This window comes from Desmodus rotundus, chromosome 8 (genome assembly GCF_022682495.2).
Source record: "Desmodus rotundus isolate HL8 chromosome 8, HLdesRot8A.1, whole genome shotgun sequence".
Lineage (NCBI taxonomy): Eukaryota > Metazoa > Chordata > Mammalia > Chiroptera > Phyllostomidae > Desmodus > Desmodus rotundus.
In genome coordinates this window covers 96,220,473-96,233,411 of record NC_071394.1, presented here as the reverse complement: position 1 = coordinate 96,233,411, position 12,939 = coordinate 96,220,473, and the positions used below count along the sequence as shown (strand labels likewise).

General features: G+C 47.7%; 1 protein-coding gene across 5 annotated transcripts in view; it reads left to right on the top strand.

Moving 5' to 3' along the window:
- The window catches only part of VGLL4 (vestigial like family member 4), a 153,907-nt gene that overhangs the window by 125,123 nt on the left and 15,845 nt on the right, over positions 1-12,939 (top strand). The window contains exon 1 of one of the 5 annotated variants that reach the window (XM_024556432.4): positions 4,410-4,578. The exons of the other annotated variants lie outside the window; for them this stretch is intronic. Within the exon in view, the coding sequence (XP_024412200.1) occupies positions 4,565-4,578 (14 nt within the window). The 5' untranslated portion in view covers positions 4,410-4,564. Of the gene's footprint in view, positions 1-4,409; positions 4,579-12,939 lie in introns of those variants that run through there. 5 annotated transcript variants of the gene reach the window in all.

Below are 12,939 nucleotides of genomic sequence, written 5' to 3'. Positions count from 1 at the left end.
TTTGGATTACAGTATAAAATTCAACGACTTGTTTAGGGTGGCTTCAAGGACTTTGGTGATCTGTCACAAACTCCCTTCCCTAGTATTATTTCTCAGTAGATGTTCTCCTTGGACTATCAATTATCTAAAGACTCCTTATCTGTGGTTAATGTTAAAAATAATTTACTTAAATTTCTGCCAGCACATGCTTTTTGGCAAACTGCACAGAGTGTGAGAAGCAACTCTCACAATTCAAGGTGGATTGTCCAACCTGCCTCTTGACTTCCTATTTGAGGCCGATGTTTGAAGCGCAGCATTGCATCTGGTGGCATCTTACAGGTGTGGCATGCCCCTCTCCATCACGCAGGTTCCTCCTCATATCCTGGGTCGTGCCTTTGAAGACTATTCAAGGGCTTCCAGCACCCCACATTGCCTGTACTTTAAATAGATCATTCTAAACATTCTGTCCAAATTTGCTGCTGATCTGACCCGACATCCTTCTCTCCCTGCACTGCCTGCCCTGCTTTTTATCTTGGGAGAGTGTTCAGGTCTGCAGAAGCAGCGAACTGGCGTAATGAGTACCCACATTCCCTTCACTAGACTCGCCTGTTGTTACCGTTCTGCCGCATTCGCTCTCCTTCGCGTGTGTTGGAGACAGTGGTATGGTCTAGTACGCTATATATTCATACGCAAAATGCCCTTTACAGGTGTTTTCTTTTAAATTCAGGATTCAGTTACAAATCCCACATTGCATTGGGTTGTCTTGTCTTTTCGGAGAGCTTCAGTCTAGAATAGTCATTCCCGTGTTGCAGGGGTGGGTGGCGGCGGTGGCAGTGTTGCTCTGGAGTGTCAGGTCCTGGTGAGGTCTCCCTTTGGAAAGCCCATGGGACCAGTGGTGGGGAGCGTGTCTGTCAACCCTGGGAGGGACGACATTGTAGGTGACAGATGAATGAACTGTTCAGGATATGCGTGTGGTTATTGCGGGGTAGGAAGTGGGAGTTCGGAAACAGGAACAAAGGAGAGGGAGAGAAGGCGCGCTGACGAGGGAGGTGAAGGGCTTGGGAGATGAGAATGGCTGAGATCTGAGGAACCAGTTCTGATCTTCGTGCCTGCCCTAACTGAAGTCACCGTTCCATCCCTTTTTATTACTGCTCCAGAGGCTCATTTGTATTTCTAGCCCACAGTTCTAGGTTTTACTTTTTAAAAAATGCAGTGCTTTCATTTACTGATGACAGAGTGGAACGTTCCCCTGTTCCCTTTTCTCCCTAAATCTAGAAACCCCCAATAAAACCCTAGTAGATTGCACTCTTGTAAAATCCCTAGTTTTTTACTTAGAAATAATTCATTTGAAGCTTAGGTGAAGTCTCACTGTGAAAACTGGTGGCATTTGTGTGTGTTTGTGGGGGCGGTTTTTAATTTTTAGCAAAACATAGTATATCTAATAAAAACAACCTCAGAATTTTTAAGACCTAATGTTAGTAACTCCTTAAGGGCGCTGTGATTGGAGACGGGTACACAGTTGACCTGAAATGACATGCACGGGTTTGGACTGCACGGGCCCACTTACACACAGATTTTTTTCCCCCAATAAATATATTGGGACATTTTATGGAGATTTGTGACAATTTGGAAAAACAGATGCAATACATAGCCTAGAAATATTGAAAAAGTTAAGTATGCCATGAATGAATAAACTATACTGTACATATTTTCTCTTCCTTATGATTTTCTTAATATTTACTTTAGCTCACTTTATAATAAGAATACAGTATATAGTATATAATGCATATAACATACAAAATGTGTTATTTGCTGTTGATGTTATCAGTAAGGCTTCCAGTCAACTGTAGGCTATTAGTAAAGTTTTTGTGGGAGTCAAAAGTTTTACAGGATTTTCTACTTGGTGGGATGGGCGTGGGTCAGTGAACCTAACCCTTTGTTACTCAAGGTCAACTGTATATGTAGGACCTAGAAAGGTGATGTTGGTTCTCGTGGTCACTGAGTGGTAACAGTCGGCGGTGGTGTCAGCATCCTGCCGGGGCGCTGGTGCAGGAGCAGGCCCCCCTGAGTTTCACAGGGGCACAGGGCTCTTTCTGCCGCCAGTTGCTGACATCCTAGGGCTGCCTCCTTTTGTTCCTTTTCAAGGATTGGTTCAACTCCTTCATTTCCAAGAAATGTAGCACAGTATCCTTCCAGTGAACTTCCCCCTTTTCCCCATAAGCCAGCCAGCCTTGTTTTATGTTGCTTGTAACCCAAAGAACTTTTTAACAAATTCATATATTCAGGTTGTTACAGTGTTTCACTGTCATTTGTAGAACTTCTAGGGCTCTCGTGTACTTCCGTCCTTGTTCATATCTCACTTCCCCATTTTCTTAAGAAGTGGAGTTGCAGGGCCGGGGCGTGCATCTCTGCTTTCCCTGGTGCATGCTGCCAATTTGGTATCTGGTAGGTTTACTGCCTTACCTTCCCGCCAGCACCTGTCAGCATGCGCCTGCGCCCTGCGTCCCTGGGCGTTTAATGTTTGCAGGGTTTGGGGGGCGTCATTGTGTCACAACCTACCTTTTTCCCTGCTAGTAGGGGACTTGAATGGTCTTTTCACATGCGTACTGGCCATTTGGGTTTCTTCATCTGTGACTGGTTATATCTTTTTAAAAAAGAAAATTAGGGTGTTTATCATCTTTCTATTGATGTTAACACTTCATATTAAGGATCCTTTGTCAGATGTGTTAGGAAAATAACCAGTTTCCTAATTTTCTATTTGCTTTTCAACTTTACTGTGTTTTTGAAATACAGATTTTAAAAAATTTGCAAGTGGTAAATCATTAAATCTTTAATGGTAAAGGCTTAAGTGTTCTAGAAGGGACTGAAATATTTTGGCTGGTCCCTTGTTACATGTGCGTACAGTGTGTGTTGATAGGAGGATGGTTGTATGCGCTTACTGCAGGTTAGCTGTGGAATGAAGAGAATGTATTGTTTGTGTTGTCATTGGTTCATTTATCAACATTTGCCAAGTGCCTACTGGGTTGGTGGCACTGGGGGATGTGGATGTGTGGGTAGGAGTCAGCCCTGGTTAGGGGACGGAACAGCTGTGCCTGAGGAAGTCTCAGGGGCGGCCATGTGCGGGCGGAGCGCAGGTTGCCCTGGCCCTCAGAAGGCTGTGGCCACAGTCCTGTGAGAACAGGGGCACGGCCATCTCCACGAAAACACCGGATTGCAGCTTTCCGCCCATCCCACTCAGGGCCATCGTGCCCCACTGTCCTGTGGAGCACTGTGAGGGAGTGGTCAGAAAGATTTTGGTATTTGTTTCAGTAGTCTCTTGTTGGGTACCATAAGCAAGCTCTGAAATCAAGTTTAAATTCTGTTTTTATTTAACCATTTTACCAGATGTTTCCTGTGGTTTGACAGATGTACCACTTACTCGAAAGTTACACTCCTGAGATTTTGAATGTTATGGACACTGTTGCTATTGACCAGGGTTCTGTCAGGGCAGGATTTGGACAACTTTTGCATCATTTTTGGGTTGAAAATGTTTTTTTCCCCAGAACAGAAATGCTTGTCTTTTTCTAAAAGCAGAAGATAATCTACTTTTATCTTCTCTGTTTCAGTTCTAATCTCTGGTTTATAAGGACTGTGACTGGTTGATCAGTTTACTTCAGTAAACACCACGTGCCTCGGTGGACATTTGCTTTCCAAAAGCAGCTGGACTTAAGTACATACAGGTTTTGTTGGAAAAACTCACGTGGGACGAAAAGAACTCGGGTAGCAGGCAGGTGGAACTTTACGTTGGACCGAAAATCTAACTGATGGTCCACTTCTGTGGGCTCGTTGACGCTGGGAATGGTTAAGAAAGCTGCAGGCTCAGCATGTTTTTGCACCCACCTACAGCCCACCGAATCAGACCAAGGGTTGCTGTGGTACCTTGCCTTCCCCTGCCTGCAGTCAGCATTTTTCTGCAGCCCCAGAGTCCAAATAGAAAAGAGCCTCTCATCCAGGATTCTGCCTGTGGGAGGAAAGCAGAAGGAAGTTGCTTCCTACAAAACACTAGTGAGACTAGTTGTGGCTGCAGCTGAGGAAAAATGGGGATTTTTGACATTCCTTCTCCGAGGGGCCAGCTGCAAGGGTGCCTTGGAGGTGCGTGCATTGTTCTGTCAGAGCTGGCTCCCGTCTCCAGCCACCTTCCTCTCCTGCATTTTGTTTAGCCTTATTTTGGAGTTTTATAAAAGGCTTATGTTATGGAATACAGAGAAACAAAGAAAGGGGAACTCACATACTATAATTCTGACAGCAGACCTCTTTTCTCACAAAATGGAACTGTAATGACGCATGTAACATCTTGGCAAGTCATCCTCTGTAAATAAACCCTCCCAGGAGTTGCTAACCTATCCCAGGACCCATAGGAAACTTTTCCTGCAGCCAGCGTGGGGGCAGGCAGGTCCCTTACCTTGCAAGTCTCCTTTCGGCCGGGGACTTTTATTCTGACAGGCATTCCGCCTATCCAGTTTTGTGCCCGGGACTGCTTGCCAAGTTTGTGAGGCCCAAGGCTTTCTTGTGGGAGGACGCTGGGCTGTCTTCATGCTCTTTGGCAATGATTAAAGTGAGGTTAGTACCAAAAACCCTTTCATTTTATCCCCTTATCCTTGCTTTTTCAAACCAGATGGCAACCCTGTATTTTCAGCTGTAATTAATTTAAACTGTGAGGCAGCAAGTGCTGGGAGAGGTAGAGTTGATTTTGCTCAGAAGGGACAGCAGTGATTTCTCCCTCTCATCCCTCACCCCTCACTGAACGGCACCTTGTCCCAATCAGATCCATGCCATGTACAGTTTCTTCTGAGAGGGGACTGCACGGAGAGAGAGGGCCGTTAGTGGGGCTGCAGCGCTGGCCGCAGATCACACACGTGAGCTGGGAGGGTTCGTGCACACGGGTAATTGTTTCCTTAATGGGTTGGAAGTAGCCAGGTTTCAGGTGCTGGCTGACATGTTGCTGCCGGGCTGGGCTGTCACGTGACCCCTCTGGACAAGGTGCATAGTTTGAGGGGCTGCTGATTTGGGGAGGACAGGGTGCTTTTTCTTCCCACTGAGCTCAGATGCCAGGATTGCCTCCCAAAGAGGGTATGTTTTAGGTTTAACATTTATTCTTAAAGAAAATTACAAGGGAAATAAAAGCTCTTGGCCACAATTGAAGTCTGGAGGTTTTGACCTCAGCTATTTGACCACTTCCCTCCATGGAAATTTTACTTGAGTCCCTCCCCTGTGAGTTGTTTTAGTGCACAGGATCCATTAGACATCAAGAGATCCTTCACGTTTAACAGAAATTGAATGCTTTTGTTTGATCTTTTGGTAACTTGTAAAGTGGCTCCACAGAGCAGTCACTCCTCCCGCCCTTCTCTCCCCTCCTTGCTCTGAAACGAAGCTGAGCTTCTAATGGAGAGCGCCCGGGTCTCGGCGCCCTCACCTGCCTGCACAGATAGGTATGGCGGGCTTGTGTCTCATCATTTGAGAAACACGTTTTCTGGGCCGTGCGGAGGAGCTGCACATGGCAGATCTGTTAACAATAATATATGTGCAAAGCACTTTGTAAAACTGTACACTAATGTCATACAAGTGGTAGTTATTACTGCGTATTATTAACATTAGCCATACTCGGATGACTTGAAGTAATTTTTAAAGGCCCGTAGTGAGAAATGAGAACCGCAAATATGTAGCTTGTGAGTCCCCACAGTGCTCAGTGCTGATTGCAGCACCACTGACCATGTGCCTGTGTTTGCCGGATTTAGTGAGCTGGGTGATGGATGTTCTCTGTTTAACTTTCATGTCAAACGTTTACATTATTCACGAGCATTTCTCTCGTGAACCACTCGGACTGTGTTTACTAAGACTCGTTGTAGGTGAGACCCCTCCTTTTGGAACCCTTTTATTTTTCCCTAGTAGAGAGGGACAAGCATGTAGTGAAAAATGCATCCTGTAGTTCCAATCTGCTTTACTACCAGTGACTTGTCAAAACTCATAAGGCCTGAAAATTAAACGTACAACTACCATATGATCCAAGAAGTCCATCTGTGGGTATAAAGCCCGAAGAACTGAAAGCAGGGTTTTGAAGAGAGAGATTTTACACCCACGCCCACAGCAGCCTTATTTGCAAAAGCCGAAGGGTGGAGATGACCCAGATGTCCATCACTGCATCCAGATAAACAAAATGTGGGCTCTTCATGCAGTGGAATATTATTCAGCCTTTACAAAGGAACACAATTCTGTCACAGGCGACAGCGTGGACGAACCTTGAGGACCTTATGCTGAGTGAAGTGTGTAGTCACAGAAGGACAGATAGTGTGTGGTTGCACTCTGTGAGGAGTCAAGTTCATAGAGACAGGGAGTAGAATGCTGGTTGCCGGGGGCTGTGAGAGGGGGCAAGGGGAGCTACTGTTCAATGGGCTCAGAGTTGCAGTTCGGGGAGATAAAAAATTCTGGAGATGATGGTGGCGGTACTTACACACAGTGTGAATATATTTAATGCCCCTGAACTGTGCGCTCAAAAATAAAATGGGGAATTTTATGTGTATTTTACTACCAAAAAATAAATTAAAATACCTTTTAAGGATTAATGATTAACTTCATGAATAAACAACGAGTCTATTATCCACAAGGATGGAAAGCAGGGCCCAGCCGTTGTATTCCATGCTCCGCAGGGGTGAGTGGAGCACCGGCAGGGAGCGAGCAGTGTGGAGGGCGGAGGTTCAGCCCCATGGGTATGATGTTTGGTGCCTAATAATGGGGAATCGCAGTGTGATGGCTTTTGTGGTGGAGATTTCAACGTAAAGGGAGGTTAGGATTCACCGTTACCGTTTGGTTTCGGAAGTCCTGGCTCACGAGAAGGAAAGTTTATGTCCTTTAGGGTTTTGGGGGATGGCAGTCATGGATTTCCTGAAGGCATTTTTAGAATCATCACCTCAAGAGTTTGGAGGGAAAATGCAGTTTCCGAGTTGGATGGAATCATCAGGTTCCTTTTCTCCCTTCTTTTCAGGGTCTAGGTTTTGGATTAAGTATCATTTTGACAGGGCACTGCTTCGGTGTTGGAGGAGTTACAGCGGAGCTAAGCAAACAGCACAGCAGAAGTCAGTTCTGAATGCTGTGAACAGTTTGAGAATAATTGTAAAGAAATAGGATGTATGAATCAGAGAAAAATGAAGCCAGCCGTCAGTATTGGTTTTTTAAATTTTTTTTAGGTACCTTGGGAATTTTGCTTTAACAATAGATTGGTAATTTGTCTATCAGTTGTCAATATGTTAGAAGCCTTTTGAAGCACCGAGGGTCCTTGCAATACTTTTTAAGTAATTTAGATCAGTTCCTATCATATGATCTAAGTAAAATAGCTTCACCAACCTTTTCCTCTAGTTTTTAGAAAGCTGGAATTCAGCCCAAGACCACCTGGATGCTCAGAAGGAATTAGTGCGCTTCATGGTTTGCTCTCAGATGGAAGGTCCTTTAATAATAATTTTATAATGAATAATTATAGTAATTAGTAATTTAATGTTAACAGTGGTGACTATTTTCAAAAATATTTGGATACTTTTTATTAGGTGACTATTTAATCACTGTATATACTCAAATACTTATACTCACAAACTTTTTATGATAATTTAATTTTGCCTACCAATTCAGTCAGGGTAGGTGGGTAGTTTTAGAAGGAAAACTGGCTTTCTAATTTTTGTTCAGTGTTGAAAAAATGTGCTGAATTTTTGGTGATCCCCTAATATCAACAAGTCCACAAAATGATTTGAAACTGGTTACCCACACCAGCAGGGCTGGACACCTGGGGAGGCCGCTCACCCCCAGGCCTGACTGGGGTGCTGGGTCCTGGCTGGTGCGTCTGGGAGCCTGCAGGGGAGGAGGGGACTGCAGCCAACCACATGGCCCAGGAAGGACATTTGATAGTTCGTCTCCGATGCGATCCGCATGCACGTGCGATGCAGGCTACATGGTAACTTAGTCCTATCTCTAGCCAGCGTGGGGTCACAAATACAGCGGAATTAAAAGAAAAAAAACCAAGTAGGCGGGTTCATTGAAGTGGCAGGACTGCGGGAGTAACTGTTGGCATTCCGAAAGGGGAATTCTGGTTGCCTGTAGTGCCTGGAACAATCCTGATTTCAAATGTTTTGTTTACTTCAGTGCTTACTAATTAGAACTTATGCCCTGGTTTTTGGTTCAGAAATAAGCTTCCATAAGTTGAATGGAATTATCGTTTCTTGTGCACTCTGTTCTTTAGATTATATCTGGAGCATTACGTCTAGTTCTGGGCACCACGCTGGAAGATGAATGTTAATTTGGAGACCATGTGGAAGTTGGTGATAGGACAGGGGTCTGGTATTAGGGTCGTGTGGAGGGATTCTTGTTTGGGGAAGAGAGTTCTGGGCATGGCAGGGCTGACGTAGAAGCAGCTGTCTAGTAATTGGGAGAAGGAATAGATTTCACTGAACTTTTCCAAAGGGCAGACCTTCAACCCAAGAATCCTACTGGAAAGCAGATTTCATTCATTAGGAGGAAGAACCTTTTATGGAAGCTTTTCAGTGGTTGAGTGGGTTGCTTAGAGGGGCAGTTAAGGGCCGGTGTGTGCTGCAGCCCCTCACCCTCCTTTACTCAGGGCCACCTCCCCAGGAAGCTCTTTTCTTGCAAGTAGGACAAAGCATCCAACCTTGATGGCTCTATAATAGTTTTCCAGCAATTTGCTGCAAAATGTGGAGTAAAAGCTAACAACGAGCCTTCAAAAGAATTTGAGTGGAGTTAGGAAAGCTGGCTTGGTACCAAACGGGAGAGCGAGAGTGGAAATGGCGATTGGAGGACTCTTCAGACCATTACTTTCCGGAGGGTTGGCGAGGGCTGGCGTCGTTCTCCTGCCACACCCGAGCCAGGTGCTGCTGCCTGGAGCTTCACGAGTTCCTCCGTCCTACCGAAACCACTGCTGCTGGTTTGCCAGTGGTTGGTTCGCGCATAAATTGGTTATCGTGTGCCAGGCACTGTGGTAGACCCTGACTTCCGGAAGCTTCTGGGCAACGCACTGGGCCTAGAGTTTCTTTCCCTAGTTTGCTTCACTCCAGGCCTGTCCAGAAGGAGCTGGTCTTCTCTCTGAGTCTCAGGTTGGTGGATGGTTAAGAAAGAGAATGATTCCATTTTGGGCCTTCCTGTGCATCTAGTTCCACACTTCACCTTCCTCCACAAGTACACCTGTGCCAGTGGGCCTCAGACTCGGATTGAGGGTTTGGGAGTGTGGGGGGAGGGGAGCAGCAGGAAGAACCGAGCTTCTGGTCACCGCCAGCTGAGCTGTCCGTGTGAAAGCCCCTCTGGACAGACTCAGTGGGCGCATCCCTTTCCTTCTGTCCTTTCTCTGGTCCTCACCTGGCTTCCTTCTCAAGTGGCACTGACAGGGTAGCCAGGCGGAGAGTCACCGTGGTGGCCTGCCTGCCGCCATGCAGAGAAGCAGGTACACTCTGCTCGGTTGTCGCCCCCTCAGACCCTGCAGCTGGGTTCCTAATGTTTTCCATCCCTCCTCTGGTGCAAGGACTGTTAAATGCCAAAAACGACGACGGCTGTATTTTTTCACATCATTCAGTGAGAGAATTTCTTACTTCATTCACTGAGAGAATACATAATGACAAAAATGACCACAAATTTAGTAGCAGTGGGAATTTTAAATTTCTGTTTTAGGAGTCTCGGCAACATCTCCATTCATGTGGAAACTCTGAGTGGACACATGTGGGCCATTCTGTCCGTAGCACGTCCACAGGGCCCAGCCCAGGTGGAGCCCCACCCACTGCTTCGTGGTCACAGCTGCTGATGCGGGGGGTGGACGGGGGACTTTACCGTACTTTACCAATCATGTTCTCAGGGCCAGCCTCTTTTCTCGAACTTCAGTTTTTCCTCTCAGCTAATGATAGAACACATGTGCAGACAGTTGTAGTCGGAGAAAACTGGTACCTTATTTACATAGAGCTGAGCAGTTCAGAAATGTGAGTCTCCCAGCAACGTGTAAGGGTTCTGCTCTGCTGGCTGACCTTGCGGGCGAGTGTGCTTCTCTATAGGCAGCAGGCCTAGGAAGCCCTCACTTTCCCAAGCAAATAAAACCTCTGGATGCTGGAATCGGAGGTGGGAAAAGCTAGTGTGGGAGGCCCTGCCCTCTCTCAGAGCCTGTGTACACTTACTTCACACACATTCTAGCACACCTGGTTGCCTGGCTTTTGGGCCCACCGTGAGGAGAAGGGAAAGATAAGGGTCCTTGAAGTGGCAGGCACACTTGCTCCAGGAATGGCCCTACATCAGCCAGGAGAGGAAACCGGCTCACAGTGAGGAGCTGATCGGAGGACACCAGCAGCTGAGCCACCCGAGGGGACACAGTATGGAGCGGATGGGCCTGTCCTGGAGGCCTCCTGCTTCACGTCTGAAAACGTTTATGATAAAGACCCTGAGTCACCAAGACGGGAAAGAATAAACTGTAGGACGTTTCAGACAGGTTGCTAGATAAAACAGTTTTAAAGTGTTTTAGCTCTGAGGCTCACATTTGGGAAGTTTTACTTAAGTGACCGTCCTGTGACTCCATGTGCTGTGTCAGGTTTCCTGGGGGCCCTTGGGTTGCTCAGGCAGATCTGCGTAGTCATTGCGCCCGAGGAAAAGGGGGGCCCACTTTCCCCCGGAGCTCCTTCCAACCTCGCGGAGAAAGGCGGGCAGGAGTGGCAAGAGCACGTTCGACAGAGTGCTCCTCGGGGCTGACTGCTGCCTGAGGGGTGGAGGGAGGTCAGAGGGGCCTTGACGGCTGCAGGAGACACGGGCGCCTGGGTTGTGCCCATTCAGTGCCACCCACTCCCGAGACGGCTTTGACTGGAAATCCTTGACTCAGTGACGGAGAAGAGTCCGAGTCAGTTACGTTTCCTCTGACACTGTCCAGGATTGTTGATTTGCCCTGTGGCACCACAGAAATGTGTTATTTCTGAAACCCTCACAGGCAATTTCTGCAGAAGAGGAAGGGCTGACCTGATTTGAGTCCCCACCCACCACCTACCAGCCATGGGACTCTGGGCTGAGCGTTCTGATTCTCAGCTCCGCTTCCCTCCCTGTACCGTGGGGACGGCGGCGGGCACGCCCCAGGGCTGGCACAGCACTGCGTGAGAGAGGTGGGCGCTACTCACAGTTGGCCTGTGGTCTCGGGGTGTTTGTCATCAAGAGGCCCATCAGTGCAGGATTGATAAAAAGATCTGCCAGTTCATCCCTTCATTCATCTGTCCCAAATGTTCCTGAGCCAAAAGGTTTTGGATGATAACTTGGCCGACAAACTGCTTCCCTCTTGTATGTAGGGGAGGGTGGGGATGTCCTTCCCTGGCTTCTGAACTGCATGCACTTGGAGGAGAAGCCAGGGGGCAGCTGGCCCTCCCACTTCTCGCTGGCAGGCCTGGCCTCAAGCACACACTGGCCTCGACTCCTGGTGTCTTCGCTCGGTGCTTATTAAATGTGCCCAACAAAGACAGGCATGAGTGACAGGCGTCCCTGAGGGCCAGTGGATCTTGGGGGGGACCTCTTTGAAAATGTCCAGAGGAAGCTCTACAATTTTTTTAGTAGAAGGACAGGATCGCCACAAATGCAGCAGGAAGAGCAAGGGAGTAGAGAATATCTGAACATGTATAAAGCAGCGGGGTGAAAAAAAGGCATGGAAACTGTCTTAGTTTGCTGGGGCTGCCATGACAAAGTGCACAGTGGGGGCGGCTTGAACAGCAGAGCTCGCACAGTTCTGGGGGCCGAAGTCCGAGAGCCAGGTGCTGCCAGCAGGGCTGGTTTCCTCTGAGGGCTGGGGGGGCAAAACGGTCCCTGGCCTCTCTGCCCCGGTGGCCTCAGGCATTCCTTGGCTTAAAGAAAGCTTTCTCCCTCTGTCTTCACATCCTTTTTCCTCTGTACATGCCTGTCACTGTGTCCAAAGTTCTGCTTTTCGTAAGGACACTGGTCAGACTGGATGAGGGCCTACCCTAATGACCTGCGGGGGCTCTGTTTCCAAACCAGGTCATTTGCAGGAAGGGGGTCTTGGGTTGGGACTTCAACATCTTTGGGGGGACATAGTTCAACCCATAACAATTAAAAGCAATTCAAAGAAGAAAGTAGAACGGCTAATAAATGGATGAACAGATCCTTAGTTACACTGGTAACCTCCAGATCTCTCTGAGCGACCCTTGGAGACCTGGCTCCCAGCACAGGCGTGTGCAAGGGGATAAACACTGTGGGGCTGTTTGCAGTAAGGAGAAGCCAGGGACTGTCCACGTGGCGTCCCTGCAGGGGTGGGTAGGTAAATCCTGGTGCGTTCGTGTGTAGGAGGAGTGTGGCACAACGGGAAAAGAAGGCGGATAAACCAGCTGTCTGGGTCAGGTCGTGGGCACAGCCCCAAAACCAGGCGAGGAGAAGAAGTGAGGTTGTAAGACAGCACATACAGTGTGATTCCGTGATGTGAATGTAAAACGGGCTGTGTGTTATTTAACGACACATTCACATATAGGAAGAATATCCCCAAATACTGGCCATCAGCTGCCTCTGGGTGAAGCAGGGGCCTGGGCCGGGGCCGGGGTGGGGGGAGAGGGGCTGCACCTGCATCTGCCCTGCTCTGCTCACTGCCAGCATTTCCTTTAAAAGGGGAGAAAAGGTCGGAAGCAGGAGCGATAGTGTGGTTTCGTTTGTGGGCTCTGGGTGGTAGCTGCATAGGTCTTTGTAGTTTTCTCAGCCTCTCTCGGGGAAAATGGGAGAGAAAGGCCTTGGAACCAGTCAAATATGAATTAGATTCCTTGTACTTCAGATGAGTTATTCAGCCTCTTTGAGTCCCAGTTTACTCATCTACAAAATGGGGGTGGTGATGTGTATTTTGCAGTGTTGTGTTGGACTTAATAAGGTGACGAGGACCAGGATTGGCCCGGCATGCAGGATAGTGAGGGTAATCAAGGT